Below are 25,910 nucleotides of genomic sequence, written 5' to 3'. Positions count from 1 at the left end.
AATAGGCAGATTGACCTGTGCTATAATGTTTGTAAAGTTTAATGAAATCATGAACAAAGGCCCAAAAACTAACTGTGATTCCAGAGCAAAGAGTGGAATATTGGTACAGAAACATAACCTTTTCAGAGATAACCTCATTTTAAAACAAACCTTAGTTCTAAGGTGGCCACCACTATAACCTTTACCCACTTCAGTGTAAGAGATTATGTGTACCGCCTGTGCCAAAAATCCTGTGACTTTATACAACTTAAGTTAAGCTTTTTAAAAAAATGGGATAAATTACACAGACAAATGTCCAATAGATTTGATACATCAAAGAAGAGAGGGGCAAGGAGAAATAGCACAGAAGGGGAGTTAAGGTATATATCAGCGCGATCATATTAAATGGTTGGGTAGGCTTGAAGAGTCTGATGGCCTACTCTTGCTCTTCTTTTTGTGTCCTTGTGTTCTTGGGTGAAAACTCTGCAAGCTTCACTGCGGTGGCTTCACGTGGGGCAAAATTCTCTCCTCACACCTTATGACATCAGGCCAGATCTTATGGTACAAGGTAGATTCTGCAGACATTCAGTGGTATTTCAAATCATTTGGTAAGACGTTGTTATTTTTCTCTATAAATCGTCTATAAATCTATAATATGTTCTCTATAAATACATGAAACCCAGAGGTCTAGACATCAACATTTGTCTTCAGAAGACACTGCATTCCTGCATTGACTGTACATAGATTGCAATGGGTTTTGTAGACTTGGCCATCTATCTCATGTCCTTTTGGATAGCCTGGGTTTAATGTAAAAGTGAAATAGACAAACATTATTTTTTTCAAGACCATATGCACAAATATGCAACTATCCCAACCATGGAGTTGGGTCAACTTCTGTTGAACTTCTGCTATCTGTTTCAGCCCTAATTCTATTTGCAGAGTAAAGATATGAAGGGATAAATTTCGAAAATGGATGGGAGAGCAGGTAAGGCATTTTTGCTGCTCTAGTGAGGTCATTAAACTTCTTCCTGTTTTGCAGTGAACATAAGCTTCAAGCAGTCATTCTAGTATTCATTTCCATAGCCGGCTCCTTCTACAAGATGTGCACCATCTCTAGCCTTGATCCCAAATAGCCCATTTGTCCAAAGTTAGATGGCAAAGTCAAATCAAGCTGTGCAGAAGCAAATCAGTCCTCATTTTTAATTCATATGACTGGTCTTAACTTTAACAACAAAGTTGTCTGGACCAGCTAGGAAAATGGGCTGAAAAATGGCAGATGGCATATAATGCAGACAAGTTTGAGGTGTTGCACTTTGGGAGGACAAACCAGGGTAAGTCTTACACAGTGAATGGTAGGGCACTGAGGTGTGCGGTAGAACAAAGGGACCTGGGAATACAGATCCATAATTCCTTGAAAGTGGTATCACAGGTAGATAGGGTCATAAAGAGAGCTTTTGGCACATTGGCCTTCATAAATCAGGGCACTGGGTACAGAAGTTGGGATGTTATGTTGAAGTTGTATAAGACGTTAGTGAGGCCAAATTTAGAGTATTGTGTGCAGGTCTGGTCACCTACCTACAAGAAAGATATCAATAAGCTTGAAAGAGTGCAGAGAAATTTTACACAGATGTTGCCGGGACTTGACTTGAGTTATAGGGAAAGGTTGAATAGGTTAGGACATTATTCCCTGGACGCAGGAGAATGAACGGAGCTCTTAAAGAGGTATGCAAAATTATGAGGGGTATAAATAGGGTGAATGCATGTAGGCTTTTTCCCCTCAGGTTGGGTGAGACTAGAACTAGAGGTCATAAGTTTAGGGTGAAAGGTGAAATATTTAAGGGGAATCTGAGGGGGAACTACTTCACTCAGAGGATGGTGTGAGAGTGGAATGAGCTGCCAGCAGAAGTGGTGGATGCGGGTTCAACTGCAACACTTAAGAGAAGTTTGGATAGGTGCATGGATGAGAGAGTTATGGAGGGCTATGGTCCGGGTGCAGGTAGATAGGACTAGGCAGAAAACCAGTCTGGCATGGACCAGATGGTCCGAAGGACCTGTTTCTGTGCTGTAGTGCTTTATGACTCTATAACAGACAGTACATATTTTTGTAGTTAATAGCAAAAGGAGTTAATTTGTAAAGCAATGAAGTAAAATTACTCGGTGCTTCAATATTTTGCTGCAGCCCAAACTGATTTTTTGGGAGATACAGAAATAAAGTACTACTGCTGATAAAGGATATATAGTACTCTGAGTAAAACAGTTTGCATTACAAATATGGATGTAGATTCTTTCAACACCCTCCCCTCAGTCAACCTTTCCCAGCATATTAAAAGTAAAGATTTGTGCCCCAAGGGCTGAGGGAGGAGAGAGATAGCTTTATAAACATATTTATTTAACTCAAATACATCTCGTGAAATGATAAGAACAGAATGTCATTTATCTATCATGCCTGTGCCCCAACTCTGGTAAAGTTTTCAAATTAGTCCCAAAAGGAGCAAAGGTAAAGCAAAGATTTTTTTCTATAGAATAAGTTGTGATATATATCCTGGTGGAGGCAGATTTAATGGTACGTTTTTCCTCCAGCACTGTAAATACTTTCCTTTCAAGTGTTTATCCAATTCCTTTTTGAAAGTCCTTACAAAAGTCACTAATACTACCCCTTCAGGCAGTGAAAGCACAATAATGCATTGCTTAGAAGATTATTCCCTTGCACTGCTCATGGTTTGTTTGTCGATAACTTTAAAGCAGTGCCTCTGCTTCCAGTCAGTGGAAATAGTTTCTCCTGTTTGAGGTACCTTATCCTCCATCATTTGAACATGGCATAAGCCACATTAATATCATCAACCCTCTCCACTCCTTTATCAAAGAATTCAATTAAAGCAGACAACACAAGTGTGTACTCACCATTTATAAATAATTTTATGAGGACAGCCACATCTGCCAAGGAGTGCATACTAACAAGTTCACTTCCATTTAACTGACAGTATGTTAGAGCATCCTTCCAGCTCAGATCTTCTTTATACATTTTGTAGCAGAAGCCATTGTGAGGAAACCAGCCAGAATCACAGCGAGTAGCCCTGTACTGCCAGAATTCTGTCATTCGAGCCAATAGAAAAGAAACTTGTATTCTTATAACACTCTTGAAAACCAGAAGACACCCCAAAGCACTTTATAGCTTGTGAAATACTAGTCACAGTTGTTACATTAAAAATATAGCAGCCAGATTTGCAAACACCAAGGTAACCTAAGCAGTGATATGATAATGATTTAATTTCAGGTGTAGTTCGGGGATAAATATTGGTCCCAGGAAAACTCCCAAGTTCTTCTTCCAAATATTGCCATTGACCCTCTGCATCTATTTCAAGAAAGAGGCTTTGATTTAACATCTCAACTATACAGCACCTTCAATGTTGAAGCATGTGCTAGTATTAGTGATGCCTACGTTGTACTCCAACACTTAGGGTGGGACCATAATAAGCCTCACTGTATATCAGGAGCAGCACAGGCCCAGTGTCTCCTATGTCTCCTATAGCCATAGATTATGTATGAAATAACATCAAACAAGTGAAAGAAGAAAAAAGAAAATACAATACAGGATTGCCAGTTGCCTGTTCCTAAAAACGTCAGGGGGATGTTTTTTACTGAGAGCGTGGTGGATGCCTGGAATGCATTGCTAGATAGGGTGGTGGAGGCAAATTCACTGGGGGCTTTTAAGAGGGGCTTGGATAGGCACATGAATGAGAGGGACATGGGCATTCTGCAGGTAGAAGGGATTAGCTATGTCAGCACAACATTGTGGGCTGAAAGGCCTGTTCTGTGCTGTACTGAACAGGCCCTTCAAGATCAGGGAGTGAGGTTGGGGTAATGATGGTACTTCAAAGAATCCTGCAGCCCATCTTGCCTATAGCAGGTCTTTAGAAAGCTCTTTGAGATTGCATTTTGTGTCGGCAAGCGACCCGCCCAGGCCTGACCTTAGATGGGTCTGACCCACGCAGCAGAAGCTCTCAAGTTCCACCCAGTCATTATGATGCACAAGGCTTCACAGTGACAACAGCACGAATGAATGTGGCCCTGACCCCATGGCCTGTAAGATAGCTTTACAGGAAAACCAGCATCCCATGTCTATGTCATAAGGGAAAGACAACTTTCCTTCCATTTTAAGGGATCATTGATATTCCTACTTCAGTTTGCACTGAGCTACAACCCACAACCGTCTGACAGAGCAGGAGTGCCATCAGCTGAATTACAGCTGACACACAGTTCGGATTAAATAGAAGAAGTGCAATGCAGAGAACTTCACAATTGAGAAATTCCATCATAATGTGTCAATGTGAATTTCATTAAAACAGTAATTTCTTTTGTCAGTAAGTGGTCAGTAAATCTGCCAGATTCTATAAAATACCAAATGGGAAGCAGGTCTGGTTTACATCCTAATTCATCCCACATTACGTAGTTGCCTCCTAAATGCCCACATAGTAACCAAGATCTATATTAAATATTTCCTTAGCCATGTCCCAAGACCAAACTGAACTTCACAAGAAGTTATTTGTTATGGAACATAGAACATTACAGCACAGTAGAGGCTCTTCGGCTCACAATGTTGTGCTGGCCTTTTAACCTGCTCTAAGATCAATCTAAGCCTTCCTTCCCACATACCCCTCCATTTTTCTATCATCCATGTGCCTACCTAAGAGTCTCTTAAATGTCCCTAATGTATGAGGGAGGGCTTCAGGTTTCTGGACAATTGGGCTTTGTTCCAGGGAAGGTGGGACCTGTTCCGACGGGACTGTTTGCACCTGAACTGGAGGGGGACTAACATACTTGTGGATAGGTTTGCTAGTGCTGCTCCGGAGGGTTTAAACTAGATTTGCATGGGGAGGGGAACCAGAGTGTTAGAGCAGATAGTGAAAAGAGGAGGAGGATAAAGGTCATGTGAGGATGGCATGTATAGACAGAAATCAAAGGGTTGTACGTGATAGAAATGTTCTCAGGGGCATCTATTTCAATGCAAGGAGTATTGTAGGTAAGGCAGATGAGCTTAGGGCGTGGATTGGCACGTGGGATTATGACATTATTGCTATTAGTGAGACTTGGTTGCAGGAGGGGCAGAACTGGCAGCTTAATGTTCCGGGGTTCCGTTGTTTCAGACGTGATAGAGGGGTAGGGATGAAAGGTGGAGGAGTGGCGTTACTAGTCAGGGAAAATATCACAGCTGTGTATAGACAGGATGGCCTGGAGGGCTTGTCTACTGAGGCCATATGGGTGGAGTTGAGAAACGGGAAAGGTGTGACCACACTAATAGGGTTGTATTATAGACCGCCCAATAGTCAGAGAGAATTGGAGGAGCAAATCTGTAGAGAGATAGCAGACCGATGTAAGAAACAGAAAGTTGTAATAGTAGGGAATTTTAACTTTCTACATATTGACTGGGACTCCTATACTGTGAAAGGGCTGGATGGCTTGGAGTTTGTCAAATGTGTTCAGGAAAGTTTTTTAAATCAATATCTAAAGGTACCAATGAGAGAGAATGCAATACTTGATCTCCTATTAGGGAACCAGACAGGTCAGGTGACAATAGTAAGTGTAGGTGAACATTTTGGGTCCAGTGACCATAATGTCATTAGTTTCAAGTTACAGGAAGTCACCGACTTATGAATGCCCGACTTACGAACGCCCGTACTTACGGACCGACCTTCGTGGTCGGTTCTTAAGCGTGCCCGGACCCCGATCCTACCACGGCGGTGGTACACCTTCTTTGGCCCAACCCCGGGCCAAGTGCGCATATGCGGCTGGGGAACCCCGGGTCAAGTGCGTATGTGCAGCTGGGGCCATGTGCGGCCACGATCCCCGGCCCAAGTGCGCATGCGCGGACACTGTTCCGAGTTACATACAAAATCGGGTTACGAACAGTCTCAAGAAACGGAACTTATTCGTAACCAGGGGACTTCCTGTAATTATGGATAAGGATAGGTCTGGTCCTCGAGTTAAGGTTCTAAATTGGAGAAAGGCCAATTTTGTGGAAATGGGAAATAATCTAGGAAGAGTGGATTGGGATAAATTGTTTTCTGGCAAGGATGTGTTCAGTAAGTGGAAGGCCTTCAAAGGCGAAATTTTGAGAGTGCAGAGTTTGCATGTTCCTCCCAGGATTAAAGGAAAAGTTAACAGGCATAGGGAACCTTGGTTTTCAAGGGTTATTGGCGATCTGGTTAAGAAAAAGAGAGAGGTATATAACAGGTATAGACAACTAAGAACAAATGAGGTACTTGAAGCGTATAGAAAATGAAAGAAAATACTAAAGAAGGAAATCAGGAAGGCAAAAAGAAGACATGAGGTTGCTTTGGCAGATAATGTGAAGGTAAACCTGAAGGGTTTCTACAAGTATATTAAGAGTAAAAGGATAGTAAGGGACAAAATTGGTCCTCTAGAAGATCAGGGTTGTCATCTATGTGTATAGCCTCAGAAGATGGGGGAGATCTTAAACAGTTTTTTTGCATCAGTAATTACTCAGGAAACTGGCATAGTGTATATGGAAGGAAGGGAAACAAGCAGTAGTGTCATGGAACATATAGAGATTAAAGAGGAGGAGGTGCTTGCTGCCTTTCAGAGAATAAAGGTAGATAAATCCCCTGGGCCTGACAGGATATTTCCTCGGACCTTGAGAGAGACTAGTGTAGAAATTGCAGGGGCCCTGGCAGATATATTTAAGATGTCCTTTGCCACGGGTGCAGTGCCGGAGGACTGGGGGGTAGCTCATGTAGTTCTGTTGTTTAAAAAAGGCTCTAAAAGTAAACCAGGTAATTACAGGCCGGTGAGCCTGACATCAGTAGTAGGTAAATTATTGGAAGGTGTTCTGAGAGATCGGATATACAATACAAATATTTAGACAGCCAGGGACTGACTAAGGATAGTCAGCATGGCTTTGTGTGTGGTAGATCATGTTTAATGAATCTTGTAGAGTTTTTCAAGGAGGTTACTAAGAAAGTAGATGAAGGAAAGGCTGTGGATGTTGTCTACATGGACTTTAGTAAGGCTTTTGACAAGGTCCCACATGGGAGGTTAGTTCAGAAGGTTCAGACACTAGGTATCTTTGGAGAGGTTGTAAACTGGATTCGAAATTGGCTGTGTGGGAGAAGACAGAGAGTGGTAGTGGATGATTGTTTCTCAGACTGGAGGCCTGTGACTAGTGGTGTGCCTCAGGGATCTGTGCTGGGACCATTGTTGTTTGTTGTCTATGTCAATGAACTAGATGATAATGTGGTAAATTGGATCAGCAAGTTTGCTGATGACACTAAGATTAGAGGCATTGTGGACAGTGAGAAAGGCTTTCAAAGCTTGCAGAGGCATCTGGAACAACTGGAAAAATGGGCCAGAAAATGGCAGATGGAATTTAATGCAGACGAGTGTGAGGTGTTGCATTTTGGAAGGACAAATCAAGGTAGGACATACACAGTAAATGGTAGGGCACTGAGGAGTGTGGAGGAACAAGGGGATCTGGGAGTTCAGGCACATAGTTCCCTGAAAGTGGCATCACAGGTAGACAGGGTTGTAAAGAAGACTTTAGGCATCCTGGCATTCATACATCCAACTCCTATACTCATATAGTATAGGAGTTGGATGTTATGGTGAGGTTATATGAGACACTGGTGAGGCCAAATTTGGAGTATTGTGCGCAGTTCTGGTCACCTAACTATAGGAAGGATATCAGTAAGATTGAAAGAGTGCAGAGAAGATTTACTAGAATGTTGCCGGGTCTTCAGGAGTTGAGTTACAGGGAAAGATTGAACAGGTCAGGACTATACCTTGGAGTGTAGAAGAATGAGGGGAGATTTGATAGAGGTTTACAAAATTATGAGGGGTATAGACAGAGTAAATGCGAGTAGGCTCTTTCCACCTAGATTACGAGAGATAGATACGAGAGGACATGGCTTTAGGGTGAAAGGGGAATGGTTCAGAGGTAACATTAGGGGGAACTTCTTCACTCAGAGAGTGGTGGGAGTGTGGAATGAGCTGCAATCTGACGTGGTAAATGTGGGCTCACTCTTAAGAATAAGTTGGATAGATATATGGAGGGCAGAGGTCTGGAGGACTATGGACCGAGTGCAGGTCAATGGGACTAGCGGAATAAAGTTTCGGCACAGACTAGAAGGGCTGAATGGCCTGTTTTCTGTGAGGTAGTGTTCTATGGTTCTATGGTTCTATGGTATCTGCCTCTACCAGCACCCCTAGCAGCGCATTCCACGCACCCACCACTCTCTGTATAAAAAACTTACTTCTGATATCCCCCTGTACTTTCCTATAATCACCTTAAAATTATGCCTCTTCGTGTTAGCCATTTCCACCCTGGGGAAAAGTCTCTGGCTGTCCACTCGATCTATGCCTGTTATCATCTTGTACACCTCTATCAGGTCACCTCTCATCTTCCTTTGCTCCAAAGAGAAAAGCCCTATGGGTTAGGAATTGTGAGCATGCTATGTTGGCGCCGGAAGTGTGGCGACACTTTTGGGCTTCCCCAGAATATCCTACGCAAAGATGCAGTTCACTGTGTGTTTCAATGTACATGTGACTAATAAAGATATCTTACCTTACCTTATCGTCATAAGACATGCTTTCCAATCCATAGAACATTACAGTACAGTACAGGCCCTTCAGCCCATGATGTTGTGCCAACATTTTATCCTGCTCAAAGATCTATCTAACCCTCCCCTCCCACATAGCCCTCCATTTTTCTATCATTCATGTGGCTATCTAAGAGCCTCTTAACTGTCCCTAATGTATCTGTCTCCAACACCTCTGCAAGTTTTTTACACAGAGAGTGGTGGGTGCATTCCATGCACCCACCACTCTCTGTGTAAAAAACTTGCCTCTGACATCTGCCCTATACCATCCTCCGATCACCTTAAAATTATGCCCCCTCATGTGAGCCATCTTCACCCTGGGAAAAAATCTCTGACTGTCCACTCAATCTATGCCTCTTGTCATCTTGTACACCTCTATCAAGTCACCTCTCATTCTCCTTCGATCCAAAGAGAAAAGCCCTAGCTCACTCAGCCTATCCTCATAAGACATGCTCCCCAGTCCAGGCAGCATCCTGGTAAATCTCCTCTGCACCCTCTCTAAAGCTTCCATATCCTTCCTATAATGAGGCAACCAGAATTGAACACAATACTCCAAATGTGGTCAAAACACAAATTCAAATTCTGGTTCTGCTATACTAGTTGTTCCCAGGCAGAGCAACGAAGTGGGAAAACTACAATTCCAAAGTATTCCTAAGATGATTAAAACAATACATTTCCTGTTCATAGATTGCTAGTCAGAATTTTCTGCTGGAAAGGTGTAAGAGTGAGACTGAGTGAATGGCAGATTGGTCTTCATTATGATGGCCTCAACTGCAGAAGAAACCAAGTGATATCCATGTTCCAGATTTACAAGTGAAATTTGCCTAAAGGACAAAGTGCTCGAAGGTGCTGTCATCCATGGAAATGTACTATAATCATATTTTATCCAATCTAATACATACAAAGAAACAGAAAAGGAAAAGTAAAGAAAATATGAAACATAACTTACCAAAGGGTTTCACCGTTCTTGTAGAGTTCATTGTTTTTTCACAAATATAAGGCAGGGCTGTCTCACAGACAAAGCTACTCCAACGGTAGTCTAATTTAGAACTTAGTATCCCACAATGGTACGCTCCAAGTAAAGACTCCTGGGGCTGATCTATAGAAAAGCAGATGGGGGCTTCATTTAGGGGTTTCTCTCCACAATGCTTCAAATGAAATTTAAATTTATTGCCAATTATGTGACTAGTATTTATTTACTGTTTTAAACCATTTACACAATCTAAAGACAAGGAATAGAATTGCTAGAGGTCAGTCACAAAGACTATCAAATCAATTTTATCTGTGAAAGTTGTGCCCATAATTTGATTCTCTAGAAGTAGATTGAGGTAGCAATATGGGAAAAGATAATGGATCTTCCTGCTTTCCCACTCCCCAAGAGGAAAACACAGTGCCTTTCACTCCAAAATTCTCAGTAGCTGCACTTGTGGAAATGTTAACACGTATGTAAATCCAAAATCAAAGAATTTAAATTGTCAAATCAAAAATCAAGTTAAAGTTATGCAATAGGTGAACATTTCATGAAAACATTGGACAAAACATTGCTAAGTACCTGTATCCCAATTTACAAAGCTCAAGGGTGATCCATCTGCCCACTGCCATCCAGCATCTTCATCCAAATGATTTAGCCCTATCCATGCCAGAATTCCAACATTTTGCAAATGTTCTGTAACAAAAGTCAGCAACAATATAAAAATTTCACGATGTGCTCAGCGAAGCTTAGCTGTAGTGCTACTTCCTTCGCTCATCTAAAGCAGAACACAAAACAAAAATGTGACAAGCTAGATGTATATTAGTAAATATTTCTTGGAGACAAAAGAGACCAGATGCTGGAATCTGGAGCAAACTGGAACAGACTGCTGGAGGAACTCAGCAAGTCTAGCAGCATATGTGGGGGTAGAGGAATTGACAATGTTTCATGTCGAGACCCTGCATCATTATTAAGAATGGAGGGGGAAGATAGCTTGTACAAAGAGGAGAGGGGGAGGGCCAGTATAAAGAGTTAGAACACTTTACTATAGCAAATTATTTAGGGAGAAATTAAAGGACATCAATGGATGTTTGTGTTTTAAAAGTAAGTCATTATTCTGCCCACTGAGTGACCAGTGGGTATCTCAATTGATTTCTATGTTATCCTTTGGTGAATTCAAACATAAACCTCTTTCCTATAATGCTGTTGCATGCATTTTTTTTATTTTTGTGTTTAAACATTTTGAATCTGATGTATATTTGGGGCCTTCTTTATAAGAAAATGTTCAGCTAATAAACAATTCTGTGAACCCTATCCCATTGAAAAATACAATGTACTTCTATTGAGAGTAACAGTTCAATGTTTCCAAATTGGATAAAAACTTTGAATGGTATTTTTTCCTTTTCAATACAAACAACTGTTTATGGCTATTTATTATCCCATAATATAGATGCCTCACCACCTCTCTCCACCACTGGTGATTATTCATTCAACTTCTACATTCCTGTCCTCTGCATTTCTTCCATTTTCGGTCATGTAGACTAACGCAATGCCAAAACCAAGATGTATCCTAACTTGTTAAAAGTTATAGGGCATACATGTAAATTAATGTCATTTCCATTTACAAGATATTTTGTGCAGCGATTCTATTTATAATCTGAGCTAAGCTATTGACCCATCACAAAAAGAAAATTCAAGGTTTTAAAACAATCCTTGGACTGTTTTTATCACTGTTATTACTTGTTTCCAGATGCCCTTGGGAAGATGGCAGTGGGTTGTCTTCTTGAGCCACTGAAGTCTGTGAGGTAAAGGTACTCCACATGTTCCTTTTAAGTTGCTGCTGTCTGTATTTTAATTCAGACTGTACTCGTCAAAGTTCAGATGATGTGTCTTACCATGTATCAGCAATCTTTTTCCTTCTAGATTGCAGATTTGTGCATTTGAGAGGTGCTGCCAAAGAAATCCTGTGGAGTTTTTGCAGTGCAACTGTTGGTCAGCACACACCACAATAACATCATGGTTGTGGAGTGTGTGAATGAATCCTATTTATTGCTGAAAAACTTTCCTGGTTCCTCCTCAAAATACATTGAGACTTTTTCATTCCACCACAAATGTCTGCAATCTATTCCAGATACAGACCTTGCAGACACTCACTTCATTGTTCATTCTCTCACAATTGAGTAGTGAAAGGCCAGAAACCATCTCAACCTCATTGGTCCCTCCCGACTCACCTCCCTTCAGTCTTTAATTCCTCCTTTTCAAATTGTTTCTTTTCGAAATTCAACATAGTTGTTTTATGGAAGAGTAAACTCTTCCCATTTCATGGTCAAAGCAATTAACATTTGTCTTCTTTTATCGGTCAAGAGATGGGAGTATCCTTATAGTCCTTCAAAATATATTTACATTTTTATTTTTAAACGTGACATAATAATTCTCATGAATGTTCACTTGGTCTCACAAACAAGCTATATCTGGATATGGAAAACCATTCGGGCTAACGTAATGAATTCAGAGGTACATAGAGTCTCCATGTTGAAAATATTTTCAATGACATAATGGAAAAAAAATTACGTTTGTAAGAATAACAATTCACATTGTAGCATAACTCAGCTTACTTGCAAACATGGATAAAGCTTTAGCTATATATTAAATATTCACAACTAAATGAACTGATAATAATCACTGTCATTTTAACCTAAAAGTCTATGTTATCAGCATATGCTTTTACATCAAACTTACGTCTGGAATATTAACAATTAAATAACAATGGCTGGTCTGTTGCCACCATTTTAACTATATTTTGTCTATGAAAATAAAAAGACAAATTCTTCAGAAAGAAGTACCTAAGTGCAGTGGCATTTATCACAATAAAGGCAGAAGTTACTTGAGTGAGACACTAGAACTTTCATAAATAGTACATTTGTGACAAATTTATAATTTTCTCAGGTTAATATCTGTGTTAATAAACTTACTATTTATGTATTCCTGTTCCTCATGATCTTTTATAGTCAATAAATCTCCTTCTTGTGCCTGACAAGAAGCACGGGCCTCATTCCAAGATTGAAGAGCAAAGAGATTAAACTGGTAGCAAGTCTGTGAAACAGGATCCTTCTCCCATATCAAATCACATCCTGGATCTGTAAAATACAAAATAAACACCATAAATATTTTTTAAGTTGATGATGATTCAGAAGTATCATTAACTCTTACCTAAGTTTGGGCAGAATCCCCATCTTTCATCAATATCATAACTGCTGGTAGTTGCACACCAAAGGAGCTTATCCTCTCTTCCTTCATCAGTACACTCATGGTACCATTTATTATTATATTTAAATGGCAGAGCACAAGGCATTCCTCTGGAGCTTCCCAGTACTGTATGAATTTCTGAAATAAAGAACAGTAAGAAATTTTGACCAACATTCATTTACTTTTATTATTCAATACCTGTAATTTCTATACCATTGTTAGAAAATCTGGTACTCAGCATCATTGTCGAAAGCTGCAGCATTAAAGATGGAGATGAGCTTCTGCACAACTACACATTAGACTGTAATGATCTAAAGGTAGGGTATTTTCCTCACATCCTTTAAGTTTTTTCACATAAGGAAGCAGGTTGGATTAACAAAGAACAAAATAAACTCTTCTTTGGGTTATGTATATTATAGCATTTGCATTAAAGCAAAAAATTATTGGTAATATATTATCTATTGATTCTAAGACAGAAGTGTGTGCTGTGCCTTCCGACTGCCATCAACAGTTTGGTATAGTTTTTCAACTAAAAAATTCTTCTAGTTGGTCATAAGATCTGTTATTACTTTTCAGAATGCTCAAGGCAATTTTCACTATTGTAACTGAATTATTCCAGGTGATGCTTTCCCAGATATATAAAACTTTGGCTAGGCCGTAGTTGGAGTATTGTGTGCAATTCTAATTGCCCCATTACAGGAAGGATGTGAGGCATTGGAAAGTGTACAGAAGAGGTTTACCAGGATGCTGCCTGGATTAGAGGGTATGAGCTATAAGGAGAGGTTGGAGAAACTTGGGTTGTTTTCTCTTGTGCGTCGAAGACTGGGAAGAGACTTGATCGAAGTTTACAAGATTATGAGAGGCAGAGATAGGGTAGACAGTCAGAATCTATTTCCAAGGGTAGAAATCTCAAGTACTAGAGGACATGCATTTAAGATGAGAGGGCGAGAGTTTAAAGGAGATGTGTGGGGCAAGTTTTTTTTTTACATAGAGAATGGTAGGTGCCTGGAACGGGCACTCAATACAACAATGGTGTTTAAGAGGCTGTTAGATAGACACATGAATATGCAGGGAATGGAGGGGTAGGGATCATGTACAGGCAGAAGAGAATTAATTTACTTCGGCACTGTGTTCGGCGCAGACATTGTGGGCCGAATGGCCTGCCACTGTGATATACTGTTCTGTGTTCTAAATCACTGCCTTGAATCATCATCCCTCTTAATAGACACAGCTTTCCAGATGGACTCAGCAGAAGGGTCTGTGAAGCACACAATAAAACTGGGGAGAAGGCAGCCTATCTAACTCCGGGTTTGATTGGGAAGCTCCCACACTTGGGATTTGGACTGCACAAGAAATGTGTGCACAGAGCAGTCCTATCCAATTAAGGATTCTGTTCTGGCTTCCAGAAGTTCTTCTGATGGTTTTGAAGTGATTCTTAAGAGTTTACAAAACTAGTTGAAGGTGAGATGAAGTTGTCTTGCACTGATAAAGTTTCTGAGAATGTGATGTGCGTAATCCACAGCAGAATACCCAGGGCAGAGGAATGACTGCTGTTGTTCATGGGGCCACCATCCTAGCTATTGCCAATGGTTGTCGAGATGCAGCAAACAGCACTTCTACAAAAACAACATGGTAGCCTTTATTCTAGCAAGGTAACATAATGTTGCAAGACATCACGCAGTGCCTTTGTTACTGCACATATTAATTGGCGCAATCTTTAATCCTCTTTTTGATAAAAGATATGGTCTAAAGTCAATGGTAATTAGTTTTTTCAGTAGCAGATACCCATTGTTTATGTCCAGGTCCAAGGAATGGGTCTTGATCTGCTGCAGTTGCTAATTTCTGCCGTGGGGAAGCTAGCAGTGTCAGATGGAGGACTCCTTTGATTGCTATTTGATGTTGCTTCCTGAGCGTTATTTTTGAAGATATGAATTGGTGCTCACTGATTGCTGGAGTGGGGTTTGTTGCTGCTCTCAGGTTCTTGGAGCTCTGGTTCAAGATTGCTGCACTGACTCTGGCTTTCCAGGCTTAATGAGCAGCCCCCAGGAGCCTGCGAGGTGGGGCGAGGCAGAACTGCTCCTCCCAGTGCTCAGCCTCCTGTTGCAACTCTTTTTTTTCTTCAAGGCACATTTTCAGTTTCACCCTCTTTTCCTCTTAGTGCATTATCTTCTGCCGTTCTTTAGAGGGGCTTTCACTGATGCTCTGTGGGGACTCCAGGCATCTCCTACCACTTTGGACATTGCCCACCTTTGATGCGCTGGGTTCTCTCTTCTTCCCCTGCCTCTGGGTCACTTTGAATCTGCTCCATGACCTCTGGACTGGATTTCTTGGTGTTTGTGGGAGGTTTGTACCGTACCCCTTCCATGCTGTCTTGTTCTATGTTTTTCTCCTTTTTTTTCCTCTGCAGCCTGGTACTCCTCACGTTGGGTGATGAGTGGTGTAGGAGGCTTGATGCTTTGGGTTCAGGTGTGATTACTGCATCCTCCCAGTGTTTCTTATCGCACTGCCTCTGTTTTTGGTTGTTTCAGTGACCAGTGCAGTACCTTCAGCAACCCTGCAGGTGGAGCCCCATGACAGTACATCTGATCTAAATATATACAAGATGGAGTGATCAGTCTCCCATCAAGGTATTTGGCCTCCCTTTCTGCAATTTGGTAGACAAAGCATGTTGTAAGAGGGTAATCAGGGAGATATTGGGGTTTATTAGAGACCCAGTGGTATGGTAGTATAGCGGTTAGCAAAACGCTATTACAGCACCAGCAATGGGGGCTCAATTCCCGCCGCTGTCTGTAAGGAGTTTGTACGTTCTCCCTGTGACTGCATGGGTTTCCTCCGGGCGCTCTGGTTTCCTTTCACATTTCAAAAAGACGTACAGGTAGATTAACAGGGGTTTAAAAATGGGCAGCACTGACTCCTTGGGCCAGAAGGGCCTGTTACCGTGCTGTATACATAAAGTTTAAAGTTTTAAAGTTGCAATCAGTAGATGGAGCTGGAGGACGTACGTGAGGTCTTCAATGTATGCTTCTCATCTGTATTCACAACGGAGAAAGGCATTGTAATTGGAGATTTAAGGGAAAGGGACAGTGGAATTCCAGAACAAGTTACCATTGAAGAAGAGGTGGTATTAAGTACTGTAAGTGGTTTAAAGTTGGATAAGTTCCCAGGGCCCCAGGAGATTAACTATGGGAGGTAAGGGAGGAGATTTCTGGGGCTCTGACAGAAATCTGGCTGCAGAAGAGATAATAAGAGATGTAGTAAATAAAGATACTACATCCACTGTCCTCTAGTCATCCAGCGATGATTAGAGGACAGTGGATGTAGTATCTTTAGTCAAGAAGGGCAGGCAGGTCATCACAAGGTGGTGGGGAAATTACTGGAGAAAATTAGATTGATCTGCACTTGGAGAGGAGGAGGCAAAGATTAAACAGTAATGGTGAGTGTTGAGGAGAAGATTAAATGTATCAATGAGGGTAATGTATTTTCTGTAGCATATATGGACTTCAGCAAGGCATTTGACAAGATCCCACATGGGAGTCTGGTCCAAAAGATAAGAGCTTATAGCATGCAGGGCAAAACTGGTTTGGTAATAAGAAGCAGAGGGTGTTGGTAGAGGGTTGCTTTTGTGAAAGGAAGCCTGAAACCAGTGGTGTACCACAGGTATCAGTACTGGGACCCTTCAGGTTTCTTGTATACGTTACTGATCTTGATCTGAATGGAGGAGATAAGCAAGTTCCCAGATGCCATTAAAGTTCATTCTGAGGACGATAGCCTTTGGCTGCAGAATGACATTGATTAGTTGTCCACCAGGTGCTACCATTTTCTCGGTCATCCCAATGGTGTGCAGGGAGGTCAACAACTACTGTCAGAATCAGAATCAGGTTTATTATCACTGACATATGATGTGAAAGTTGTTGTTTTGTGGCAGCAGTACAGTGCAAAGACATAAAAATCTATAAATTACAAAATAAATAGTGTGAAAATAAGGAATAATGAGGTGGTGTTCAGGGGGTTCATGGATCATTCAGATATATGATGGTGGAGGGGAAGAAGCTGTTCCTGAATTGTTGAGTTTGGATCTTCAGGCTTCTGCACCTCCTCTCTGACGGTAGTAACGAGAAGAGGGCATATCCCGAATGGTGAGGGTCCTTAATGACGGATACCACCTTCTTGAGCCACCACCTCTTGAAAATATCCTCGATGGTGGGGAGGGTTGTGCCCGTGATCAAGCTGGCTGAGTCTACAACCCTCTGCAGGCTCTTGCGACCCTGTGCATTGGAGCCTCCGTACCAGGCTGTGATGCAACCAGAATGCTCTCCACTGTACATCTATAGAAATTTGCAAGAGTGTTTGGTGACATACCAATTGTCCTCAAACTCTTAACAAAGTAGAGTTGCTGGCGTGCCTTCTTCGTGATTGCATCAATGTGTTGGGCCCAGGATAGGTCCTCTTAAATGTTGACGTCCAGGAACATGAAGCTGCTCATTCTTTCCACCGCTGACCCCTCAATGAGGACTGGTGTGTGTCCTCCCGACTTCCCCTTCCTGAAGTCCACAATCAGTTCCTTGGTCTTGCTGACATTGAGTGCGAGGTTGTTGTTGTGACACCACTCAACCAGCTGATCTTTCTCACTCCTGTAAGTCTCCTCATCACCATCTGAGATTCTGCTAACAACAGTGGTGTCATCAGCAAATTTATAGATTGTCTTTGGACTGTGCCTAGCCACACAGTCATTAGCGTAGAGAGAGTAGAGCAGTGGGCTAAGCACGCATCCTTGATGTGCCCGTGTCGATAGTTAGCAAGGAGGAGATGTTATTACCAATCCGCACTGACTGTGGTCTCCCGATAAGGATGTCGAGGATCCAGTTGCAGAGGGAGGTACAGAGGCCCAGGTTTTGAAGCTTGGTTATTAGTACTGAGGGAATGATGGTGCTGAATGCCGAACTGTAATCGATAAACAGTAGTCTGACGTGTGTCTTGCGGTTGTCTAGGTACTCCAAAGCAGAGTTGAGAGCCAGTGTGATTGTGTCCCCTGTAGACCCAGGGTGGCTGTAAATTATCCCTTAGTGGACCAAAGAAGGTGTGATGAGCCAGTGAGAGAGTACAAGTTGCAAGGCCACAGGGAAGAATAGGAATTGGATACAGCATGGAACCATTGGGCTGAATGTCTTCCTTTAGTGGCATGATGAGAGAGAGAGAGAGTAGAGAGTGAAAAGGAGAGAGAAAAAGAGAGAGAGAAAGGAGAAAAAGAGAGAAAGAGAGAGAGAAAGGAGAAAAGAGAAAGAGGAAGAAAGAAAGAGAAACAGAGAAAGTGAGAGAGAAAGAGAGGAAGAGAGAGAGAAAGAAAGAAAGAGAAAGAGAGAAAGAGAAAGGAAGAGAGAGGGAGACAAATTTTTGTTTATGATGTTCTGGGACCCAAAGAAAATTTTAACACTTCTGGATATTTAAAATCCAAGGTAGCGTCCGTGAGCTTTGCATTCAAGGGAAGAAGTGATGACAACCACCCATTGATGGCTTCCTAGAGGAATTCATAGCATTCATTATAAAAGGGACACATTTATGACACACACAAAACCAGACTTTATCTACTTCATTTTCAGAGAAAGGCTTGACAAGAAGCATTTATGAAATCACCATGTGTTCTAGAGTCTGGACACTAGGTGGCTGTGGAGCAACAGGTTTGATTAAGACAAAATGCATTTTTGAGTCCTTGCTAATTGTTTTGTACTTAATATTTCACAACCTCAAACAAATAATTTTAATGGTAGATTAAGGGCACTTGCACTGCAGTTCACACCCCTGCTCACTGCTCAGCATTCCATCAGGGACTAAAATCGAAAGTGTTTGTGGGTGTCTTGGTGTCAACAGGAGAAACAGAAGCAAGAATAAGCCATTTGGATCCTAATACATGCTCTAACACTCAATAAGCTAACGGGTAAATTTTTTTATGTCAACACCACTTGCATCCCATATCTTTCAATTCCCATAAAAATCTATTGATCAGTCTTGAGTAAACACAGTGACTGAGCCTCCCACAGCCCTTGTGGAAAGAATTCCAAAGATTCACTACCTGCAGGATGAAGACGTTTCTTCATATCTCGAGTTGGCCAATTGCTTACTTTGGCACTGTGATCCCTGGATGCCCTACCCAGGGAAAATAACAAATCTGCATCTACCTGTCAAGTCCTATTATAATTTGTATGTTTCAATGATCACTTCTCATTCTTCTAAGCTCTAGGGAGTAAAGGCCCAGCTTACATAACCTCAAACAACAAAACCACCATCCCAGGAATCAATCTGGTGAACCTTTGTAGCAATTAGCATAATGCTATTGCAGTGCCAGCAACCCAGGTTCAATTCTGGCCACTGTCTGTAAGGAGTTTGCACGTTCTCTCCGTGTCTGTGTGGGTTTCCTCCCAACTTCCAAAGACATATGGGTTAGGAAGTTGTGGGCATGCTATGTTGGCACCGGAAGCGTGGCGACACTTGCAGGCTGCCCCCAGAACAATCTATGCAAAGATGCATTTCACTGTGTGTTTCGATGTACATGTGACTAATAAAGATATCTTATCTTAAGTATGTTCTTCCTTTGGTAGTGAAATGAGACCTGTACACAATGTTCTAAATGTGGTTTCATCAGGGCCCTCCATAACTGGAGCAGGAGGCTTTGACACATACTCAAATACACCAACACCTAGGTCTCTCTCACCATCAGGTTTATGATTTTAAAAATACATCACCTTTGTAATTTTTCTACCAAAATAAGTAACTTCACATTTTTCTAGACAATATACCAGTTTTCATGCCCTTGCCTATTCAGTTAACCTGTACATACCCTTGAAACGTCTCTGTATTCTCCTTGTAGGCCTAGACCCAGACTCTGGTAGCAACTCAATTCAAGTGAAGCCCACTCCAAGAGAACAGTTCTTTTTTCCTCTCAATAATGTTGCCTGGGCACCAAGAGACAAAACCCATTTTGTCCACATCAATCTGAGCCATGCAATCAATTTCCTGATCTCATGTGCCCCATGCCAATTGCAGAAACTGCAGGGACACAGACCCAATGCCAGAAGGTGGGATTTGAATGGGTGGCTCTTTCTCAATCAGCATGATCACAGTGGGCAAAATAACTTCCTGCTGTACTGTAAATTTTCAATGATCTTAATCTCTTTTCCTATTTGTTCAACCAATGACCATTTCTTAAAGATGGTAAGACTTTGTAAAGCGTGCAGTCTTACCTGAGGATTCAGGTTAGTTTGCTTAAACTTGTTAGAGTGAAAACTTTTCTTTTTCCAAAGACACTAATACAGCTGTATTTCCTGTAATTTGTGAAATACACCTTTCAGTTGTTGAGAATGTGCAGAGTAGTATCATAATATTTTTTCGACCTGAGATAAACTTGGTTGGGTTCTCTTCTGACAGCTTCAGTGCTGGAATTCAAACCTGACAGTTTGTCTTTAAAAGCAGGCTAGATTAGACATTCATTTTCATCCTTCCTGGTGTACATCCCCCTATCCTACAACAACTGTAACACCAGGCCCTTCTGATGAAGGGCCCTTGACCTGAAACATTAACTCCGTCTTGCTCTCCTCAGATGCCGCTTGGCCTGCTGAATGTTTCCACCATTTTCTGTTTTTACTTCAGATTTCCAGAATCAGTGTTTTTATTTTTCATTTTCATATCACTCAGCCTTCTTGAATGAGCACTCTGGGACCAGGTGGCTCTCAAAGCAGCTGTGACAAATTCTCTCACCTTTTCTGATCCTTAGTCCTCTCACCTGGAACACTCATATGACTTGCAGATTTCCTACTGAACCAGCTTGCAACATCCATGTGACTTGGCTTCAGTGAAGACCTTGCTGCCATGGCTAACTTTGTAAGCCTGCTCCTTGCCTGCACCTCAGAATCACATTCCAAATAAAACTGTGTCACTTTCTCAAGCACCATCTCCGAACCATTGTATGCTTCCTGAACTATTAGGTTCCCTGTATGTTGCGCCAAAGTTGAGTAGGATTGTTCGCAGATCCGATAGAAATAAGCCTTGCACACGCAATGCTGCACACAACACACCTGATTGCTAAGATACAACAAGTGGGTACTGATCTCGAAAGTGTGCCTGAGCCCGCTTAACTGCAGTGCCCTATTCCAATCGGTCCACAGCGTCAGTCGCGACCTAACCTGTGCTGAGCCCAAATCCAGGTGACCTCACCACCGGTGTGCTCATTCTTTTATACCCTGGTCACTTCTCTCCACCCCTACCTGGGTTGATCCTTTGTCCAGGTCGACCCATCACGTGACCATTGCCTCAGGCACTGCAGGCTCATGTCTGCAGAGACAATACCTTGGTTACCTCACACCCAGGTCACCCTTCCCCTGCACACACACACACACACACACACACACACACACACTTGATTCCAGCAATTGTTCCTTGCGTTCTCTGGCTGACATTTCAGGATTCTTACTACACTGTAAGAAATCATTTTGACTGAATTCTTTCAACAGTTTCCAACTATTTTCTATTGGAATGTCCCTTTAAGGTCTGCAGTATGTTCCCATATGATTCCTCATGAGTAGATCCTGGTGTTAGTAGACTCATTCATCTCCAACCCTACTGCCAGCAGCAAGATTGCTTTTCACTCCTCACTCATTGTCATGTTCCTGTGTTCTATATCCTCTCCTGGGACTGTAACCATGTCATTCAACTGAAGAAATAATCCTACTTGTTCCATACACAAGGCAAATGGCTCAGGCAAGTCATGCTTCAAGCTCCCATTATCTCTGACATGTTCACATCCTGCCACATAACTATCCTACTTAGAGAACCCTGTTCTCTATTTTCCTCACACTTGATCAATGTCCTGCTAATCCCTCAAGCAGCAACAACCAACTTGTAGCACTAAAGTAATACCTGTGGGTTTCTTGGTGTTGCTGCAAGAATAAGAACATAAAGTAGAGCTGTAAGCAAAACATCCTTTATTTACAGCAGTCACTCTCAAATGCAGTTTCTAGGTGTAACAACATACCAAGAGTCACACTATGTGATACCAGCTGTTCCTTAAAGATACTGTAAACATATAGGTGATCTACAAATGATCAACTATAACAACCTGCATTTCTACATCACTTTCAATATGTTGAATTGTGCTTATGTTTTTCCATGGAAGTGTTATCAAACTAAATTTGACACCAACCCACATACATATGTCCAAGGACGGAAAAAAGCCTTAATAGGAGCCTCTTAGAGATAGATAGATTTATCAAGGGAATTCTAAAGTTCTGATCTGATATACTTTAACGCTCCCATTATTATGAAAACAACATACTCTCATTTTTCTGGCCCATCAATTCCCCTGTCCTCCCATGGACACTTTCTCTGTGTCCCTCCACTCCTGTCCCCCATGGACACTTCCTTTGTGTCCCTCCACTCCTGTCCCCCATGGACACTTCCTTTGTGTCCCTCCACTCCTGTCCCCCATGGACACTTCCTTTGTGTCCCTCCACTCTTGTCCCCCAGGGACACTCCCTTTACCACAATTCAATTATTCACTGATTTCTATCCCTGAATATTACACTTGATCTTGATTCCACCATGTGTAAAAACTAGCAATTTTCCAAATGTTGAAAAACTGAATTCAGTATTCATTAAAAAGTATAAATCAATATTTGCACTTTTTAGAATTAAAGCTATTCAGCACTATCCTACCTTCATAAGGATGCTCACAGGGACCTTCATCCTGAGTCATGTACCTTTTCCATCTGTCATAGATCGTTCTTTCTGCTACAACCTGTTGTCCTCGTCCAACGGCTAGTTTATAGTGGGAAGCACCAGTTAACACCTTACCAATGCAATGCCACCACAATATTCCTATTGTTGAATCGCAGCTATATAATTTTAATGGTCGTTGTTGATTATTGATATCAAGTCCAAGACACATGCTGCTGTCTAAATGGAAAAGCCGATGCTTTGATACCCATTTCCACAGCATACTGCTTGATGGCTGTTTGCAGTCTTCAAGTGTAAGCTCCTGGTCTGCCACATTTATACATGTGCCAAGGTGCTCGCTTTGCAGAATAAATATGTTTTTACCTAGGGAAGAAGAAAAATTAATTTAGCAGTTGTGCAATGAATTCTGTGAACATGAATTATTAGAACAATAAAACCAATGTATACACTGTCAAAGGAATAGAGCCTAAATAGAAAAAAGTTCCAAATGGATTAAATTTTAAAAAAATTAAAGCCACAATCCCTTCATTTAATTGGGTCTGTCACAAAACACTGAATTCGGGATTGTAATAAAAGCATAACAAAATTAGTCAAGACTTTTTCTTGTTTCTGAAACTTTTCCTAACTGAGAGGCAGAGATCTCAAAAACATCCTGAAATTCATCAGTTAGAATTGCTTGAAACCCAAGTTTTTACTTTTCCATTCACTGGATGGCCGTGCCAGTTTCATCAGAATAGAGTTAATGAATAGCAGTCCTTAGTTAAGTATCGGGAGCTAATGTTCTAAATCAGTAACAGAAGGTCAAGATGAAAAGCAGACTGCACATAAACCAGAGTCAAGTGTTTAAAGTAAATATATACCAGAGGACATGAATATCATAACACTTGCAGCAAAACACAGTAATTATAGGCAACTAGTGATGCTTTATCATGATTTGCAAAAAAGCAAAGTAAGTAAGAAGCAGCAGTTTTTTTTTCTGTCAGTCATATTCAAGAACCAGGTTAAGTGCTTCTCAAATTTACTGATCATGGACCAAATCCAGAATTGTAGAGGTTGACAAGATCTTAAGTAAACTTCATGGAAAAAATATATTCTATAAACTACCAACTAATCAGACCAACTTCTAAAATCTGCAATGACTGTTCCAAGGTCTCTCCAAATGGAAAATAGAATTTTGGCAAATGGATATTATTTGAGCATGTGAGTATATATTTATACAGAATCATTCAGAAGTGCAAGGGTGGAGAAAACCTTCAAAAGAATATTTTGTTAACATGTGCAAGTTAACCTGTAGTACCTGCAATGAAAGAAATGTGATTGCAAAGTGCCAAACATCACCAGGTTATCATTCATCTTCATTTGCATTTATTTGGAAACAAATCACCTTCTTGTGTGGCAACATACTAACACTTGAATAATACAAGTCACACTTTATTAACTAAAGAAACAATATCTTAAATCCTACTGTCCCATGAAACAATTGTCCAATTCCACCCACACTTTCAACCACCTCTATTTAACCACTTTGTTTCTAGTCTGAATCCCAATTAGAAAGAGTACAGAAAAAACTTAAAAATGCACATTTTCCTGAGAAATGTGGGCAATCCCATAGAGAACTGCTGACATTTCCCTCAGTGACTTTCTATACCAGTCCATTAGACTTCTGTAGGTAATTTGAAAAAGGTATGGCCACTAGATTTGCTGATGTCACAAAGTTAGGGAGGTAGGAAAGAAAGCTTTGAAGACACAAAAATACAGGAATACAGATAAATGAAGTAAATGGACAAGGATCTGGCAACTGGAGAATAGGGGAAAATGTGAAACCGTTCATCATGGTCAAAAAAATAAGCAGACGCACAAAACGGATTTGCAGTGAGAAGGCTGAATTTCTTGAGTTTTAACCAAAATAAACAGAAAAAAAACATCTCCAGAAAGTCTACTTGGAAAGGTCAGCTTGTTTTATTTGTTTATAAATATCAAGTCAGACAGAATTTACCTTTTACGATAATGAGAATGAAAGTGGGACAAATATTGTAATGGCCAAAATGGAAATTACAAATATACGATTCTCTCTGACTAGCAACGTTGCTTAGAAAAATTCTCAACACATTCAGGAACTCACAGGTTTAAGTCAAGTCGAGTTGAGTTTTTTGTCATATGCACGTTTGCACAGGTGCAATGAAAAATTTACTTGCAGCAGCATCACAAGCACTGCAGTTCCAGCAGCCAGAGCAGCAGAGGGGAGGAACCAGCAGCTTTTGTTTCAAAGTTGTTTCTGATTGGCTAAGTACGTGGCAACTCGGTCAGTAAAAGGCAGGTACAGTAAAGTAGAGTGGCCATTGTGTGAGTGGGGAGCTGAGGCTTTGGTGTGAAGAGATGGAGGCCAAGATGAGGTTTTGTTAAGTCCTCTTTATTTCTTTATTATTGCACAGGTAGAGCAGTGGGAATCACACTCAGTGCAGCGGTGTGCTCTTGCATGATGTGGGAAGTCAGGGAGACCTCCAGTGTCCCTGATGAATACATCTGTGAGAAGTGCATCCAGCTGCAGCTCCTTACACACTGAGTAAGGAAACTGGAGCTGAATGACCTTCAGATCATTTGGGAGACTTGAGGGGTTGATAGACAGGAGTTACAAGGAAGCAGTTGCACCTAAGTTGCAGGAGGTAGGTAGCTGGGTGACTGTTAGGAGAGAAAAAGGGAATAGGCAGTCAATGCAGGGTACCCCTGTGGCTGTTCCCCTCAATAACGTATATTGTTTTAGATACTGTTGGGGGGCGTAAAGACCTACCGGGGAAAGCCAAAGTGGTCAGTCTTGGGCACTGAGTCTGGCTCTTTGGCTCAGAAGAGAAGGGAAAGAAGAAGCAAGTGATAGTGAAAGGGGATTCATTGGTTAGGGGAGCAGACAGGAGGTTCTGTGGACGAGAACAAGACTCTCGGATGGTATGATGCCTCCCAGGTGCCAGGGTCAGAGGTGTCTCGGATCAAGTACAAAGCATTCTTAAGGAGGGAGGGGAGCAGCCAGAGGTCATGGTACATGTTGGTTCCAATGATATGGGCAGGAAAAGCGATAAGGTCCTGCAAAGTGAATTCAGGGAGTTAGGTGCTAAGTTAAAAGACAGGACCTCCAGGGTGGTGATCTCAGGATTGCTACCTGTGCCACGTGCTAGTGAGGCAAGAAATAGGAAGACAGTGCAGTTTAACACATGGCTAAGCAGATGGTGCAGGAGGGAGGGCTTCAGATTTTGAGATCATTGGGCTCTCTTCCAGGGCAGGTGGGACCTGTAAAAAACGGGAAGCTTTGCACCTGAACTGGAGGGGGACCAATATCCTTGCAGGAAGGTTTTCCAGTGCTGCTTGAAGGGGTTTAAACTAGAGTTGCA

General features: G+C 41.5%; 1 protein-coding gene across 2 annotated transcripts in view; it reads right to left on the bottom strand.

Annotated features, from left to right (window-relative positions):
* pla2r1 (phospholipase A2 receptor 1) overlaps positions 1-25,910 on the bottom strand; it is a 126,693-nt gene that overhangs the window by 56,384 nt on the left and 44,399 nt on the right. Inside the window, exons 3-8 of one of the 2 annotated variants that reach the window (XM_052028493.1) lie at positions 22,510-22,893; positions 12,772-12,945; positions 12,534-12,698; positions 10,144-10,257; positions 9,541-9,690; positions 2,881-3,069 (exon numbers count right to left, since the gene is read on the bottom strand). In XM_052028493.1, the coding sequence (XP_051884453.1) occupies positions 2,881-3,069; positions 9,541-9,690; positions 10,144-10,257; positions 12,534-12,698; positions 12,772-12,945; positions 22,510-22,893 (1,176 nt within the window). The remainder of the gene's footprint in view (positions 1-2,880; positions 3,070-9,540; positions 9,691-10,143; positions 10,258-12,533; positions 12,699-12,771; positions 12,946-22,509; positions 22,894-25,910) is intronic. The other variant, XM_052028574.1, reaches the window with a different exon arrangement.

This window comes from Pristis pectinata, chromosome 1, assembly GCF_009764475.1.
Source record: "Pristis pectinata isolate sPriPec2 chromosome 1, sPriPec2.1.pri, whole genome shotgun sequence".
Classification (NCBI taxonomy): Eukaryota; Metazoa; Chordata; class Chondrichthyes; order Rhinopristiformes; family Pristidae; genus Pristis; species Pristis pectinata.
The sequence above is the reverse complement of the archived record's forward strand: the minus strand, read 5'-3'. Positions and strand labels throughout refer to the sequence as shown.